The following is an 18,861-nucleotide window of genomic DNA, read 5'->3' on the forward strand; positions in this document are numbered from 1 at the left end:
AAGAAATGTGAAAGGAACAAAGAACAAAGATGTCGGGAAGGACCCGGACAGATAGATTTCAGTAGTTACTCCCCAGGTTCAAACGCATCAGCATGTATAAGCAAGAGATCATTCCGTCCACTGGTTCAGGAATGCATGGAAGTCAAACACACAAACAGAAACTTCTCGAATTGTATATAGTATGATATGATAACAAAGCTATTTAGTGCTAACCGTATGACAATTAGCCATAAACGTGGTTGGCAGACATCTGCTAGTTGTGAACCCTGCATTTTGAGATGAGAGAGAGAGAGAGAGAGAGAGAGAGAGAGAGAGAGAGAGAGAGAGAGAGAGAGAGAGAGAGAGAGAGAGAGAGAGAGAGAGAGAGAGAGAGAGAGGCAGCCCCTGAATAGGGTCCAATAATTTGGGATAACGGATATGGCGGGTGGGGAGGATATGGTCATGTGAATTTTATACACATTCTGAAGAAATCCATGCTGTGCTCTTACATTTTCCAAACTGTATGAGAAAACCGATTCCGTGGCATCTTCGAGGACCTGTATATCTTGTACTATTTGGTGATGAGGAGGGAGGAGAGATGGTAGAAGAGAGGGGTTGGGGGAAATGGACAGGACATTAAAATATAAGGATGAGTGAGCACAAAGTGAGATCGAAAGAGACAATTGATGATTAGATTTTTGGAGTTAAAAGAGATATTATATATTATATTTGTAGGGGTTTTAGCTCATGGAAGACCTGGATGAAAGAGTACAAAGTCATAACAACGAGAGATAGGTGCACAATTGATGAACAGCCAACCACATTATGATGAGATGGAAAGGATAAGAGTGTAAGTCAGGAACAGAATTAGCGATGATGTACAAAATTAAAAAATTTACATGAAAAATTTCAAAGGACCATCTTTCATGCCTTTTTCATTGTCAAAATTGAACCACATGGAGCTTGTCCAATATCAAGTGCACCACACCAAATAGTGAATATCCTGCATGGTCCGAGGTCGTAACCATCAAAACTGGACTTCATCTTTGTCTTTTTTTAAAACTATCTTTCGGAACGTTTTCCACATAAACTGGTTACAGCAGATCCTGTATATCATACAAGCAGCACATGAACATAGCAATTGTGCCCAGAGGACACAGACTTACGTCTCTCAGACATTGAGTCTGGGCTTGTTTGTGCCAAAAGGTCTAACTCCTTCTGGAGATTTTCAACCTCGCTGTCCCTCTGGCTTAATTGATCTCGCAGCTCAATTAACTCGGCCTGCAATCATCACAATCCTTATCATAATCACCATACCTTTATCATCATCACGACCATCATAACAAGAGAAGCAACTCTGAAGCAGGACGAGGCCACCAAGCCCACTATACGCATACATTTCTGCCAATATCCATGCAGCCCTCCATCACGAATACACAGCCAATTCCAGTTCAAAACCAACCACTGCCTTTGGTGCCACCACCCCTCCAGGTGGAGCACCCGACGCACCATCTGCTCAGAGTAAAAGACCCCCACCCTAACACCATTACCATCACAACTCTCTTCTTCACTCTCAAGCTATAGCCACTGGTACCATCACTATCTATTCTGCTTTAAATAAATTTCTGCAGTGATTCTGTCATTACCCTTCATTATCCTAATCATCTAAATCGAGTCACCTCATAATTGCCTTCTTTATAATGTTGATATCAAGTCCTGTCTCCTTCAGCCACTCCTCATATTTTGGTCTAGCTAGTCCCAGAATCAATGTAGTCACTCGACGCCGAACCCTTTGTTTGGTAGCTCTCTTCCCTCTACGTCCTTCCTCGGATGTGACAACGGAAAACGAATGCAATAATCCAGAGGAGGCCTCACAAAATTCCTGCACAAAGTTGACAGTACCACTTTTAATTAACAAGAAAAAAAAAAATTTTAAAAAAAAAATGTAAAAGCATGGATGAAATCTCAAAAACAAAAACAACCAAACAAGGTCGGAATGACACCACATTATGATGTCACAATACGATACCGCAATCCTCTTATGGATTACCATCAAGACATCTTTTGACATTTTACTTTTGTTGTGGTGATTTTGCTTCTGTGTCACTCTTGTTATTCTTCCAGTAGTTTTCTCAACTTCTGGCGTTTCTAATTTATCATATCACTTTTATGCTACGTCCCATCTTGCCTTGCCCACTGCACTCTTCACCTCACCCTTTATAAACTTGTACTCTTCCACTTAATCTTCTCCCATTTCATTAATTTTCCATTCTTTCTCTGCAATCTTCCTTTTAATCACATCCTGCACTTCCCCATTCCATCACCATGTGTGCTTTTCCTTTGGTTTTTCTCTCTTTGTTCTCGCCAACCTCTATTTGGCAGCTTTAACAAGGGTTTCTTTCATATTGTTCCATATTCTTTCTACTCCTCCATCTTGACATGACTCACTCCGCTTTCTCTGAACTTCCTCTTTGAAGATCAGCAGCTTTTCTTCTGTCAAATTCAGGTTGAATCTTCCCTCTTCGCATCCTCATCTTTTTCTTTTCTACTACTACTCTACTACTCAGCGGACGCATCTGACATTCTTTTCTCCACCTCATGTCCATTACTAACAGCTGGTGCTGGGCCGATATCGGTATCGGTAATCGGCAATTGTTTGGTAATCGGCATTGGCCGATTGTAGTCAGTGTGGGTGCCGATTACCGATTCCACAAATTCAAATTGATTGGGACCGTACTCTATGCAGAGTGTCGGTGCTGCTGAAGCAGTCTCCTGGGTTATTGGGCACAATCCTCCCTCTGAGCTCATTAAATTACCGGTGAGTAGCCCCTACTCATTTGATACCACCATTTATAACACCGAGTCAACGGCCGAACGATTTACTTACTGCATGAACAATTGTTCAGAATGGAACCCCTATGTGACCTAGGGAATACCTGTCCTGCATTTTGTACAAAACATGTTTTTCACACGACCAGAAAAGTATGAAACGCTTCATTTTATATCAATCAGTAGCTTATTGAATTAGCACTTGGTAGCTCATCATTCACTTTAAAATGATAGGATGCTGTACTGTTAAATGCACCAATCAATTAGAGAAGGAATTTAAAATGTATCGATTCACATCCACTCAATAACACCAATCGTGGGCACGACACTGATCCGGCACGATATCCACTTCATGTGTGATCAATGCACTAGGACGTCATTATTTTCACTTTATAACTGCCATCGGTATCAGTATCGGCTGATATTTCCATTTGTTCATTTACGATTTATTATTTCTTTTTAAAATCGGTAATCAGTTCTCGTCAAATTTTCTAATCAGCCCAGCAGTAACAATCAATTTTGGCTCATCTCACCTCACCCAATATAACCTTGTACTTCATAGCATGCTTCTTCTCACTCTGTCTCACCAAAATATTATCAATCTGGCTAAGATTACCTCCATTTCTGGAGGACAATGGACGTTCCTCCTTCTTTATGAACCCTGTATTCACAAGGAACAGCTCTCGGCTCAAGAATCCTCTCCCCATCTTCATTCCTTAGCCCATATCCATTTCCTCCATGTTCCAATTTGTATCCACACACTTCTTGTCCTACATGTCCATGTAAGTCTGCACCAATCATAATCTTCTCTCCCACTGGTATCCTTCTCACTAGATCTTCTAACTGCTCACTAAATGTGTCTTTCTCCTGGTCTGGATACTCTGTTTTTGGTGTGTATGCTGAAACTGCATTCACCATTCCTTTCTCCATTACCAACTTCACCAGCCTTAATCTGTCCCTGATTCTCTTTACTTCTAGTGCCCCCTCTTCCCCCTTCTCCTTCAATGTGATTCTGACTCCATTTATTTCTCCCTATTCTCCACAATAATAGAATTTGCAACTTTCCCCTAATTATTTGGTACTCATCCAAATCCATTTTGTTTTCTGCACAGACAAGATGCCAACACTCCTCATTGTGGCATGCACCAACTCTCTCCCCTTGCCTGTCATTGTATTAACATTCCATGGTCCCACCCTGATGCTCATTGGCTGATTTTATCCACCTGCCTCATCAGCCACAGTCACAGATTCTACGGTATCTTTTACCCATTTCTCACAACAACCAGAGGTCGTCATCATGCATCACTTATGGGTAATACCAGAGCACTTACAGATTTTTTTCCACCGGATCAAAGATTCATATTTATTGGAGGTTGTTTTTTTTTAATCATTGGATGCTCTTCCTGTCATGAACAGGTCCAACCAGATGAGTGTTTTCTTGGAGACATCACCTCATCATTGGATGGCTCTCCTGGGAAGCTCATCCATCCTTTAGCAGATATTGTTTTAAATTTATTCCTGTTGGGTATCGTAGTCACCCTCCCCACCGGCAGAGCAGTGAGGGCGAGTCGATTTAGTAGCCGACAACCTGACCATGCGGCGGGAAACACTGGGTTACATGGTACTAGTGGAATTCCAAAGACTGAACTGACCAGCCTTACTCTACTATCCTGAACTCCAACTGTCATTATGTTATGATCATGACTCCTTGAATGCCTTCCTATATCCACGTCCTCCACCACATTGGGATCATTACTTTAAAAGAGGTCTAACACTGCATGTCCCTCATGGGTTTATCTACCAACAGGTTTAAAAAGCAATCCTCAACCAGATTTATAAAATCCTGATCTGCTCTGCCCTTTCCCTGTTACTCGACCCAATCTATCCCTGGCAAATTCAAAACTCTTGCCTTTCTGAATCCTTCATGAAACCCCAATCCTCTTTCCTTATACTAGAATCCCCATAAAAGCATCTTATTATTTTTACAATCTCTAATCTCTGTCCAGACAGAATTCTTCATATCGATTCCCTCCTTAATGTCACCCCTTCCTCTTGATGCAAAGCTGTCTTTTACCCAGACTTAGAAACGACCGAGGATTTTCTCATTGATATCACACCTATTCGTCTTGTAGCCTTAAAGCATAGTCCTCCAATTACTCTCCTCATTAAACCATGTCTCGCTTACTGCAAATAATATATTACACTCCTTGCTATTTACTTTAGCTTCAAGCTCTTCAATTTGATAATGAAAACTCTTGGTAATCGTATTTCATCATCACCACCACAATCACAATCCTTTATGATGATGATGATGATGATCATCATCATCATCATCAATCACAATCTGTCTGTGTGCTATGTACAGTTTGGTGATGATCATTATGCACCAAGTGCAGTTACGTGGTGAGTGTTATGGTGCACCAAGTAGTATAGTTTAATGTTGACTGTTGTGGTGAACTCTGTACCACTGATGACCATCGGTGGTGCAATATGGAGTTTAGTACTGACCATTGTGTTCTATGTACAGTTTTGTGGTGATGATTGTGCACTAAGTGCAATTTAGTGTTGAGCATTGTGGCGCAATGAGTGTAGTTTGGTTAGCAAGCATATAACTCACCTGCGTGATGTCCATCTTCATTTCAAACAATGACTTTTCTCCTTCAAGCTCAGAAACCTTAACTCGTAACTGCAGTAGTTCACTGAGCACGTTCTGCCCAAAGTCACACAAACATACACCGTTTATATTATACACTCAAGGAATGTAATCTGATTAATATTACTCTGATAACCTCTCACCCATATGAACTGGAGTCCCAGGGAATGCAGTCTTTCTGACAAATCACCTTAAATTACTGAATGCCACCAGCAGCACATCGGTGCCGATGTGCAGAAAGCTGGCACCGATGTGCTGCCGGCGATGTTCTGTCACTTTGACGCAATGCAAGAAACAACAAGACTGGATACTCCAGAGGAATGTTTTTTCAAAAACCTGTATTGGATTAAATGCTCTTCTTTTCTCATCTACGTTTTCTCCACTTGTTTGAAGAATTCTGTTGGTTGCAAAGCAGGATTTTTACTTGGGTCATTGAGTTTGTCATGAGTCTCGTTTTGGCATGTAAGGAATTGTAGTGTTCACGAATCATAAATAATATTTTATTTCTGATTGCTTCATCCAACTTGGAAAGTCGCTAATGTGATCGTGTCGACGTAGAGAGTTTGATTTATTTTTGTTTAAATCGAATTGCACAAAAATTAAAAACCCTTGACACATTATAAATGGATTTCTGAAAGTCTGAGTTCATGGGGAGTTGTTTTTGTGTCATTGCCTCGGCTCAGTAATGAGAGACCATGCGAAGGGAAATGTGAATAACTGATTCAAAGTAGAACGGCACTCGGTAGAGAGCATACCTCCAACAGGCTGAACAGTTTACGTTTTGTATCCCACTGTTGGGCTGGATCGGGATTCAGACCTGCAGCAAGATCTAATCGGCTTGTTCTTGTCACCTACCCAACTTGTCCATCAAGTTTTGTCTCAATCCGTCCACAACATTTTGAGGTTTCATGCTATACATCATTGTTTGTGTCCTCTATGACGTTACTAAAAAATATCAAGTTTCTTGTTTGGAATGATTTGCAATGTTGTTTGACTGACAGACAGACAGAAGTGAACCAATTGCTTAACCCGCTTTTTGCTTTGTGTGCACTGGGTAAATATAACACACATGATGTAGCAATAAAATAAACTTTCCTGTTCATCTTATGATTAAAAACTCTGATAACATATTGATTATCCATTTACAAACGTAGGTGTATCAACGATTATGAATTGTCTACCCCTTGATTTCGGGATTTGGTGACATTCTGAGATGAACTCCAAAGTCTTGTTTGATTAATCGCTTTGAACATTGATGGACCTGAATATCGGGTTCTCTCGATCGATCTCGTTCAAGCAGTGTGAGATTCAACTTGAGTGAAGAAATTTCTGCCATGAGCTCGAGCTTCTGACTCTCCAGTGATGTGCGCTGGAAGAGTTCCTGTTTGGAGAGGTAGGGAGAAGATGGGTATGGTAGGGGTTATTGTGAGCATAGCAAGTACCCTTTCGTTATCATTGCAACTTCTATTTCTGAGCTAGCAATGTGCTTTGCAGTTTCACAGCAGGACTGAGAAGTGGCAGTTACAGTAGCTTGTGACTCATCTCGTAGTCCAGTCAAGAGTAAATGGGACTATAGCCCACTCACCTGCTCCAGCATTGTCTCTGCAGTGGCCATGTTCTGTTGTTGCTGCTCTATGCAGTTCTCCAGGTCACGGATCTTCTCTTCCTGCGCTTCCACTTGGTCTGTAAGCACACTGACCTGCAGGAATGGTGTGGTACAACATGGTACATCATGCGTGCCTAAAACAACACAATAAAACAAACTTTGCACAAACACAAAAACCGAAGGACCCTTGCTATTTTTTCTTAAGTGTTCACAGCGATTATACTAAAATCACTCTAATCAAAATGGATGGGAATTTATGATCGCGTGATGTCATTTTTTCATGAAGATGATGACAAAGTGATGTTAAATTGATGCAACATCTTGACATGTGATGATGTGAGAATGTTCTACCTGCAGCTTCAATGATTTACGATCAGTCTCAAGCTGGCACAACCTGTCATGGTAAGCGTCATACTCGAGCCGCTCCTGCCCATCAATCTGCACGATTGATTCAATGGGGTACAACACTCAGAGTGAAGCAGCACTCAACAAGCACATCATGATTGTTAGCTACTCTTTACACATACAATTATATACACCCTTTACACCCACATCATATTTTACCATGCATTTTTGCAGCCAGTGCAGAAGAACCATCACAGTGGAGTTTGGAACCCGACTCCTCAAGACTTCAAGCTGCTCCTCGCTATGCAAAAGCTCGAGTGCTGCCCGCAACTCTTCCAGCAGCTGCAGGATATTCCTCCCACAGGCCCAGCGGTGCTTGCTGAGACCCCCGCCGACCTCCTCACACAACCACATCTTGCTCGAAACCTCTCGCTCATGCTCAGACCTTTTAAGGATCGGTGCGTAAGCGAACTTGGCTGCGGGAAGATCTTCCCTTCTTGCCGGTCCTGAAATTTCATTGCAGGCCACCTTAGATACTGGGGGTGCATGGGAGGAAGACAAGTTGCATGTACTTATTACACTGATTGTCTATTACTAGCTTTATCCCATGCGCTCTCAACTCCTCTATTCTGTGTTGTTAATACACCTATCATATGTACTATTTTTCTGTGATATGGGTAAAGTACATAATCAAATTCCTATTATATGGGGGAATACTTTGCTATAGTTTGTCAATGTAAAGGCACAAGCACCTCTAATTTATTACAGGGACCAAAGGCTCGGTTTGAACAACAGAGTTGCCTTTGTCATTGAATAAAAGCAAGCACCGAGTCATGGCAGTTAATACCACCTGAGGTCCGTTAGGGCAACACAAGCGATCGGACAATAAAATCCACATACGCATTCATCATTGCCTATTTATTTGTTTGTTAAACAAGAAAAAGTAAAACAAAAAATGCGAAAACAAGTTAAGCAATAGCAAGTTTGAAGACGACGATGGTTCATGAGCGGTATTTGACGATGTGGATTGTTTCAGAAGTCAAGGATGAGACAATGTGATAATTTTTGACCAAGTAATAAAAATGATCAACATGAAGTGGTACGAATGACAGGTTTATTTTTTGTATGTTTTTTGTATACCTTGTCGAGGCTCGTATGAGAGCTAACACACAACGCACATCAAGGGGGCCATGAAACAAGAGGGGTGGGAGTGGGAAGGACAAAACAGTGGGGAACAGAGACATTTGGAGATCTGTGGAAGGGAGAGGGATGGGACGGGGAACATGGGGAATAGAAGATGGACATTACAGGGACTTTCATGAAGGAAAGCAGGGAATTTGAAGGAAGTGGACTTGGGTGGATTATCATGGGTAGAAAAGATCGAGGATCTGGATGGGGAATGATAAGAGGTGGTGATGAACAGATGTTTTGAAGGCCTGGAGGGAAGAATGGGAATGAATAGAGTGAGGGAGTTTATTCCAAAGGCAGGAAAAAAGAGGAATGAAAGAGTGAAGGTGAGCAGTGATTCGTGATTTTGGTAGTCTTACCAGAAGGGGGTTGTTGGCGGACCTTGAGCGCCCTGCCGAAATGTGGTGGGGACAAATCATAGAGAGAACGGGGGGGGCGAGGTTGGAGAGGAGACAGTAGAAGACAGAAAGACCACCGACCAACCTGCGGTGATTGAGTGAGAGGCCCAAAGACTCAGCTTCATTGCAGGAGAGGCCAATGATCTGAAATGCCTTGGTTTCTCCAGCGTGAAGCCGAGAAAGGTGGGAGGCAGGAGCACCAGCCCAGAGGGGAGAGCAGAACTCCATCAGGCTGTGTAGAAAAGCTTTGTAAGTGGTCAGGAGCTTAGGTGGGCCGAGGAAGGACCTTGCACGACGGAGGATTCCCAGTCGGCGACTGGCTTTGGAGGCGAGGTTTGAAATGTGGATTTCCCAGGAAAGGTCATGGCAGATAGTGAGACCCAGAAGCTTGAAAAAAAGGACTTCTTCCGGAGGATTGTTGAGAAAGTGGATGGGGGAGGGGGTTCGAAACGGTCCTTTCGAAGAGACAAAGTGAGAGTGTGAGATTTGTCTGGATTGAAAGACATGTTCCACGTGTTGGACCAGTTTGTGATTTTATCCAGATCAGCAGTGAGTGAAGAAGCTGCTGCTTGCCGGTCTGAGGGATGACCGATGGTACGGCAGAGGGTGGAGTCGTCAGCAAAGAGATATAGAGGATTTTCCAGAGAGTCAGAGAGATCATTGATGAAAATCAGAAAAAGAGCAGGGCCCAGAGGGGTACCTTGAGAAACTCCAGCCTGGACAGGAAGAGGGGATGAAAGAACTCCATTTAGGGCCACACATTGACTGCGACAGGAGAGGAAGTCTGCGAACCATGAGTGGAGATGGCCTTGGATACCATAGGAAGAGAGTTTGGTGAGTAGGGCAGGGTGCCAGACTGTTTCAAAAGCACGTGATATGTCCAGGGATACGGCTCGGAATTCCTGTCTGGCATTGAGGAACTCCATCCATTGATGGGAGAGCAGAAGCAGCATATCCAGGGTAGAGTGACCTGTTCTGAAACCAAATTGATGATCGGAAATCAAGCCATTGGAGAAGAGGAAGGATTTAATGTCTGAAGCGATGATGGATTCCATAACCTTGCTGATGATTGGCAGAAGGCTAATTGGTCTGTAGTTGCAGGGATCTGGTTTTGCACCTTTTTTATGCAGGGCAGTGATGTTTGCTGATTTCCAAGCAGATGGCAGATGACCTTCAGCAAATAAGAGAGTTAATAGAACAGAGAGAGGGTGAGCAAGAGCAGAAGAGCAGGCTTTGATGACACGTGGGCTGATGCCGTCTGGACCGGTTGCAGAATCTGAGTCGAGGTTTGACAGCAAGCTCTCCACCTTGTCAGGAGAAAAGGACACAGAGTCCAGGGACAGTTGGGTGCGACTAGGTAAGGTGGGTAGAGAAAGTGATGGGTTTTGGACACAAGATTTAGCTGCAAACACCGAGTTTAGGCATTCAGCTTTTTCACGTACGGTATCAGCAGTGCTGCCATTTGAGGTAAGGGAGGGATGGAGGGGGAACATACACCAGAAACAGATTTGATTAGACGCCACCAGGATTTTGAGGAGGGAGAGAGGTTTGAGAGTTCAGACTTGAGATTAGAAAGATGTTGTTTTCTGGCTCTCCTGAGGGTAGATACACACTTGTTCCGAGCTTTATGGAAGGAACTGAGATTGCACTCAGTTGGGTTTGCTTTCCATGAGGCAAAGGCAAGTTGTTTCAGGACAACTGCCTCACCACAAGCTTCAGTGAACCAAGGAAGGGTAGGATAACTGAAGACGAGAGGGGATAAATCTGTGCATGAGGGAGAGCAAGTTTCTTTGAAAGAATTCCCAGGAAGAGTTGATGTTGGAGAAAGTAGAGATAGGAGACCAGTCTATAAGTTTGAGGGCTGCTTGGAGACCCTACCAGTCGGCTTGAGTGAAATGCCAGACTCGACGGTGGTGAGGTGGTTCTCTGATAATAGCCAGAGAGATGTCCACTTTGACAAGGACGTGGTCAGAATAACCGATTGGAGCGAAGGAAGAACAGCAGATATTGTCAGGGAAATTTGTCAAAATCAGATCCAGAAGAGATGGAGTACCATTGGTTGAGATCCGGGTCGGGAAGTTGACCGATTGAGTCAGTGCTAATGAGTCGCAGAAAGCTTTTGCTGAGGTGCCATGACAGGTGAGAGAGGTACCCACACCTAGCCAACTGGCATTATGATAATTGAAGTCGCCACATATGAGGAAGAGAGAGTTTGGATGAGAAGATAGAAGTTGGTCAATGTTTTCAGATAGTGAGGTGTAGATGGAGTCATCACTGTTCGGTGGACGGTACAGCACACATATAAACATGAGGTGGGAGTTGAGGGGAAGCCGTAGCCAGAGGTATTCCTGGGGGTGTGGGGTAGTGAGGGCAGTGCATGGAGAGTGAGGAATAGAGTCTTTGATGAAGAGAGCAACTCGTCCACCAGGGCGAGGCTCAGGTCTGTCAAACTGGAGGAGGGAGTAACCAGGGAGAGATACTTGGGAGTCAGACACGTCTTGGGGGAGGAAAGTTTCTGTTCGGCAGATTATGTCTGGTTTCTCAGTGGCAACCTGTATGGAAAGATCTGAAAGGTTTGAGCGAAGGCCCTGGATATTTGAGGTCCATACTCTTAATGAAGTGGTAGGGGAGGAGGCTTTGGTTGCAGGGGGTGGGGGAGGGGGAGGGTAGGACAAGGAACGAGGGGGGGAGGTAAGGAGTGTTGTTGAAAGAGTGTGGGGAATTGCAGAATAGCTCGGAGAGGAGGCCGAATGAGGAGGAGAAAAGGCTCTGTGGTGCTGGGGGAGAGGGGGGACAAGAGAGGGGGAAGAAGGCAGTTGAGGATTTGAGGAGATGGAGTGAAGAGATGGAGGTGAGAGGGCAGTGGAAGGAGGCAGCTTTGTGGATGGGAGGGGGCAACTTTGGGAAGGATGAGTGAGGGGGATGAATAGTGGGAGAAAGGTGAGGGGGAGTTTTTGAGAGAGGTGAGAGGGAGGCTTGGAGGGAGAAGAGTGGGATGGTTGATTTGAGAGTGAGGGGTGAGAGGAGTGAGTTGGCACTGAAGTTGGAAAAAAAGAATGGTTGATGGAAAGCGAACATTCATAGCAAACTGGGGTTTTTTAAGTTTTAGGTAAGAGATGCGATTAAACACATTTCTTGAGTGATGCAATAAAGGCCAATTCAGAGAATGGAGAAAAGAAACGCTGTAACAGTTGGATTTTTTAGGCAAGGTATGAAGGAAAGGTCGAATTGAGAGCAGTCTGTCTAAATAGCAGAAGAGTAGTGCATTCTGATACAGTAAAGAGAACCACACATGTGCGAGAAGAAGATGAAGCATTATAAGAGATCGTTTTTGTTATTATTAATGTTTGAGAGAGTTTTCAACAGATTTGGTCATGGAAGTATTGTCGAAAAAAAATCGAGGAAGAAGAAGAGGGAGAAGAGGAAATGAAGAAGAAGAAGAATCGGAGAAAGTTAGCGGTTTTTTTATTTTTTATTTTTAAAAGATAAGAAATAGAGTGATTTGTTGGGATGGGGGATGTTAAGAAAGTGGGAAAGATAGAAATTGAAGATAATGGGGAGAAAAAACAAATAAATACGATTGTACACCGAAGGGAACAAAGGGTAGGCCTCAGGCCTCAAGGATAGGCCTCACACACCCAGTAAGAACAAGTTCGACGAAATCTCACAAAATAGCACGATTTTTGAAACAAAACCGAACTAGGAACACACAGTAACATGTAGGTGAGAAAATAAACAGTTAAAACGAGACAGATAACGACCGGACACTTAACTTTGAGATCGACAGCAGGGAGCCCCCAAGGAGACCTGCCAATGCTCCAAACCCAGAACCGGAAGGTTATTAGATGCAAAATGTCGAAAACCCGGTTTCATTCAACAACTTTAAAAATGTGACCTTTGCATAACCTTTAAAGGTCACAAAACAATGTTGTGGACATTAAAATAAGGAAACTGGATACGTGCTATAGCTTATTGGAGTTAGTTCGTCGAAGAAGGTCGAAAACCCGGTTCGATTCCCACAACTTTGAAAATTTGACCTTTGTGACCTTTAAAGGTCCAAGGTCAAGGATTATGACCTTTGGTGCAAAACTTCCTCTGGAACATTCCAGGAACAATATAACGTCATGTAGGCTATATGTCATATGGCATTTCGCACTCCTCGGATTATCCATACTTTGATGAAATCAGCGTCAAAACAAGCTTGAAGGGGGCGCCACGGGCAAGGTGTTTGAGATAGAGCAAAATGTTTTTGAAGACTTTAGGTGGGGAATGAGGTCAACAATATGCATAAAAAATATTGTCATCCTAGCTCTCAAAGTTTGGGCGGTCGAATGATTTTTATGTCAAAATTCGAAATTTTCTATGTCCGTGACCTTGTGACCTTGACCTTGGGATGAAAATGAAAAATCAAGCTCCGTGGGGCTATGCAGGTGCCATTGAGCTAACCAAATACCAAAACCTCTGGCAGATTCGACAAACCCCCTAGGAGAAGATACAAATTGAAATTGGCTACCCCCGAAAAACACAATTCGCAATATTCTAAGTTCATGACCTTGTAACCTTGACCTTGGGACGAAAATGAAAAATCGAGCTCTGTGGAGTTATGCAGGTGCCATTGGGCTAACTAAATACCAAAACCTCAGCCAGATTCGCCAAACCCCTCGGAGAAGATAATTTTTTATGTCAAAATTCGCAATTTTCTAAGTTCGTGACCTTGTGACCTTGACCTTGGGACGAAAATGAAAAATCGAGCTCCATGGGGCTATGCAGGTGCCATTGAGCTAACCAAATACCAAAACCCCTGTCAGATTCGACAAACCCCCGAGGAGAAGATGCAAATTGAAATCGGCTACCACCTAAAAACACGTTTTTTGGGCGTGGCTCCGCCCATAATGGGCGCACCACGCCCATTTTCAGGAAAACACAACTAGATCATGATATAAACCTCCCACCAAAATTTTATCAGGATTGGATCAAAACCCATGGAGCTATGCTCAGGACAGACAGACAGACAGATAGACAGAGAGACATACATACTGACAGACATACCGACAGACAGACAGATACACAACAATAACGAATATAGTGGTCACTTATTTTTTTCGTGAAAATATTTTTTCGTGAACCAAAAAGAGCAATCAGAGGTTGCAGACCCTCACCAGGACTTGTTTTGTGTGGTGTATTTTGTGCAGTGTGTTAAGTAATTAATGAGACATAACTAGAACTGCCACTTTGTAACTGTTGGCAGAGATGACCGGGGACCAAGACGTCCGCTTTGATTTGATCCACTTGATCAGCCACTTGACCCTGACCAATGACGTTTATTATTTATTACTCAATTGAATCTAGAATGGGATGAAAATAAATTCAATTCAACTCAAATGGAAGACCAAATAGGGGTATAATGCATTGGGGGTAATCAGAAGGAACCCAAACAAGCAAATATGAAGTCATCAGGAGGAACCTGGATATGATTTGGGTTTCAGCTGCTACTCCTCTAACCACAAACCCATCCAGGCAGAGTCAAGTGAGCCTTATTAAAAAAAAAAAACACAACAACCCAGATCAAAAATAAAATAAAATTCTGGCTGCCAGATCATGCATCCAATCAGGTTGAAATTTAAAATTTTTCATCACCACTAGATCATAATTGCAAGGTTTCACGTCAATCAAAGAAGCCGTTCAAGAGAAAGAGTTTTTTTTAAATAAGATTTTCATTCAATCCAATATGGCTGTCAGACCATGTGGACTATCGTTTATTTGTGAACACCCTGGTATCTGCAAGGCTTTGGCAACATGTGTGTGAAATTGCCCCTCGATCTGACCAGCTGTTCTGGAGAAGATTTTTACAGGTTTTAGGATAAATCCAATATGTCTGTCAAACCATGTGACCTATAACATCATAGGGTGGCAACGTTTTGTACCTCATGGAAAGGTGGTGATACTTGTCAAGTTTCGCCTTGATCAGTTCAGCCATTTTGGAGATTTTTGAATTTTTTTCTTTTAATGGATGCCGAACCACGTGACTGATAATGTCATCAATTTTTTTCTGTTGACCAATTTATCCCGAGATGACCCTCAAAATTTTCATCCTGATCAGATGTAGCGTTCTACATATGTAATTATGATGTCATAATGAAGGCATCTATGAAATGAAAAATAAATCACACTTATTCCCTATGTGGACTACTTGCCATATGCTAAGTTTCAATTTTTTCCATGTTGCGGTTTTGGAGATACAGAGGTCCAAAGTTTTTCCTTTTTTCCAACATGACTGCCACACCACATGAGCTACAACATCAAAATTATCATTAAAGTATCCAACATGAGTAGTCGCTCCTTTGGTGAAAATTTTGTGGCAATCCAACAAGCGGTTGCAGAGAAAAACCATACTCACGTTCTGTGCCGACAAGCAAATGGACAAACAAAAAGACAAACGGACCCAAATGCAATACCTTCTCCTCTTGTGAGGGTAACTCGAGAGTTCATCGAACACCTTCTACAGTGTTCAAGTTTATAATTAAATTTAAATAAAATAAAGATTTTAAAGGTCGTTTACAAAAAAAAACATTCCAGAAGTTTACCGCCGTTGATGCAGAGTCTTTTACACCACCTTATTTAACACGCCACATTAGTTATTCGTGCTTGTTGTTTGTGTCCTTTATGATGTCCTTAAAAACAGTAAGTTTCCTGTTTGGAATGATTTTCAATTTCGTTTGACTTCTAACAGACAGAATAAGAATATTATTTCACTCCTCTCTGCGCATATGCAATCGGGACAAATTCAGAGCCAAAGAATTGTGAAACTACAGGTTCGTCTTCTGATGCTTGTTCAAAATATAACATTCAATATTAAATTAAGTTGTTCCTCGATCATAAATGAGCATTTCTAGAAGGACAGACGGACAGATAGACAGAAGTGAACCTATTGCTTCACCCCGCTTTTCGCTTCACATGCACGGGGTAAACATTCATACATCGAAAGGAAGGTTGATGGCTGGGCTCAATGGTCCAATCACAGAGTGAGACGTGGCCCTCTCTGAGCGTCATGGGTGCACCTCAAATAAAACGGTAAAATTGGATCATAAATTGTTATTGTGAGATTTTAAGTTACTACATTTATGTTTTTGAGGTCAAGGAAGTCAATGGTGATATCATGATCCATTCATTAAAGTAGCCTGATTTCTCCATTTGTTTCTCACTTTCCACCCATTGATTAGATAGACAGTTGGCCTGACTCCAACCACAGTTGAACCTCGAAAAAAATCAAACCAAATGTCTGCCATTTTGGTCACCACTTATAAGGCCTAGGGCCTTAGGCTTTATGCCTCTGGTATGCATTTGAAGAATGAACAACACGTCTTCCATCATGAATATAGGTGCGTTTTTAGGAAAGAAAGATAGGTTTTGATTGCAACCCATGCAGAGGAAATGAGGTAATAAATGTTTTGTTCCGGAGCGATTGAGGTCACCGTCTACTTTACACCACACAAAGAAATTTTTCATACTTGCATGCACAAAACACTGGCAAAAAAATGGTTGTTGTAATTTTTGTTTTCGCCCGACTTTTCAAGGCTGAATAATGTGCAAATAAAGGATTCATAAACAAACTATTTCACATGGACATGGACATGTAACTCACATAGTATGTGGAGTAAATTATAAACATACGTGGCAAATTGGAGGCAATGAAAATCAGGTTGGTTGGAATCAAAAGTGGGTTTTATTTTATCTTATCTTTTTTACAAAACCTGGTAAAAATGCTATAATTCGAGACATTTTCAGTAACACAAAATACACTAAAATGCTGAGATAGCCGTTTATTGACGAGGAATGATAAGGAGGTTTCAAGTAAGACAACTTCAAACTCGGTGATTGTGGTGACATGATATTCAATATGTAATGACCCTTTTTGTGGTGACATGATATTCAATATGTAATGACCCTTTTGCTTTTATAAGTGGGAGGAGGGGAGGATAGAAAACTTGGGTTCGTGAAGAGGGGGGCGGGGTGGTAAAGCAAAGATCGAACAGAGTTGGGAGGGGGAGGTTGAGACTTTGGGGGTAGGGCAGGGGTTGAGGACCTTCAGTGAGGGAAGGTTGAGGAGTTATCGTTGGGTGGAGGGGGTGGTTGCAGAAAGGGGTTGAAGGCTTGGAGTGGGGAGGAGATTGAAGCCTTTGGGTTGGGGAGGGGGAGGTTGAGGGCTTAGGGTTTATAAGGGGGGCAGGTTAATGACAGTGTTTGGGAGGGGGGTTGATGAATTGGGATTTGTGAGGTGAGGGGAGTTTAGGACTTGAAGTCACATTTTACATTGTGTGGATGTTCCACAGTCTATTTTTTTGTATACAATGTCGAGGCTTGTATAAGAGCGAACACACATAAAATACAAGTGGAGCAGGAGACAAGATGGGCGGGAGAGGGGAGCATAAAACAGTAGGGAAAAGAGACATGAGGAGATCTGTGGAAGGGAGAAGGATGGGGTGGGGAACATGGCGAAAACAAGATGGACACTACAGGGACTTTCAGGAAGAACAAGCAATTCGAAGGATGTGAGTTTGGGGTGGATTAACGGGGGTAGAAAAGATCAAGATTTTGGATGGGGGAAGATATGAGATGCTGGTGAACAGCTGTTCTGAAGACCTGGAGGGAAGAATGGGATTGAAGAGGGTGAGGGAGTTTGTTCCAGAGGCAGGAAAATGGTCCTTTCTCTATGGTCCTTTCAGAGAGACGTAGTGAGGTTGTGAGATTTGTCAGGATTGAAAGACATTCCAAGTGTTTAACAAGATTGTGATTTTATCCAGGTCTGCAGAGAGTGAAGAGGCTGCTGCTTGCTGATCTGAGGGATAACAGATGGTTCGGCAGAGGGTGGAGTCATCAGCAAATAGATAAAGAGGATTTTCCAGAAAGTCAGAGAGATCGTTGATGAAAACCAGAAATAGAACAGGGCCCAGAATGCTCCCTTGAGGAACTCCAACCTGGACAGGAAGAGGAGATGAGAGAGAGCCACGAAGAGTCATGCATTGACTGCGACAGGAGAGGAAGTCCACAAGCCTTGAGTGGAGATTGCCTTTAATACCATAAGAGGAGAGTTTGGTGAGCAGTGAGGGATGCCAGACCATATCGAAACCTCACGATATGTCGAGGGAGATGGCTCTGATCTCATGTCTGGTATTTAGACTTACTTCTATTGTTGAGAAACCAGAAGCATCATGTCCAGGGAAGAATGACCTGATCTGAAACCAAATTGAGGATTGGAAATCAGTCCATTGGAGACGAGGAAGGATTTAATGTCAGAAGCGATGATGGATTCCGTAACCTTGCTGATGATTGGGAGAACGCTGATTGGTCTGTAGTTGCAGGGATCTGCTTTTGCACCTTTTTATGCAGAGCAGTAATGTTTGCTGATTTCCAAACAGATAGCACATGACCTTGAGCAAATGAGAGGGTGAATATAACAGAGAGAGGGTGAGCAAGAGCAGCAGAGCAGGTTGTTAGGACACGAGGGCTGATGCCATCTGGGCCGGTTGTAGAATCAGTCGAGGTTTGACAGCAAGCTCTCCACCTTCTCAGTAAAAAGGTACGCAAAGTCCAGGAATAGCTGGGTGCGACTGGGTAAGGTGGGTACAGAAAGCAATGGGTTAGGGACACAATATTTAGAAGCAAACACGGAATTTAGGCATTCAGCCTTTTCACGTGCAGAGTCAGCTCTGCAGCCATTTTAGGTAAGCGAGGGGGTGAAGGAGGAACACACACCAGAGACAGACTCCACCTAGACACCACCTGAATTTGGAGGAGGGAGACAGGTTTGAGAGTTCAGACTTGAGATTCGAAAGATGTTGTTTCCTGGCTCTCCTCATGGCAGA

The 18,861-nt window shown here is 42.9% G+C and overlaps 1 protein-coding gene across 8 annotated transcripts in view; it reads right to left on the bottom strand.

The window, feature by feature from the left end:
- LOC147025940 (liprin-beta-1-like) overlaps window positions 1–18,861 on the bottom strand; it is a 129,920-nt gene that overhangs the window by 79,843 nt on the left and 31,216 nt on the right. For 7 of the 8 annotated variants that reach the window (XM_085880864.1, XM_085880858.1, XM_085880861.1 and 4 more), the window contains 7 exons: window positions 7,632–7,948; window positions 7,419–7,505; window positions 7,047–7,160; window positions 6,723–6,842; window positions 5,426–5,518; window positions 1,146–1,260; window positions 489–550 (listed from right to left, as the gene is read on the bottom strand). In XM_085880864.1, coding sequence (XP_085736990.1) covers window positions 489–550; window positions 1,146–1,260; window positions 5,426–5,518; window positions 6,723–6,842; window positions 7,047–7,160; window positions 7,419–7,505; window positions 7,632–7,948 — 908 coding nt within the window. The remainder of the gene's footprint in view (window positions 1–488; window positions 551–1,145; window positions 1,261–5,425; window positions 5,519–6,722; window positions 6,843–7,046; window positions 7,161–7,418; window positions 7,506–7,631; window positions 7,949–18,861) is intronic. The other variant, XM_085880863.1, reaches the window with a different exon arrangement.

The sequence above is a fragment of the Eptatretus burgeri genome, chromosome 5 (assembly GCF_056783735.1).
Source record: "Eptatretus burgeri isolate ZD-2024b chromosome 5, Ebu_testis_v1, whole genome shotgun sequence".
In the NCBI taxonomy this organism is placed as follows: domain Eukaryota; kingdom Metazoa; phylum Chordata; class Myxini; order Myxiniformes; family Myxinidae; genus Eptatretus; species Eptatretus burgeri.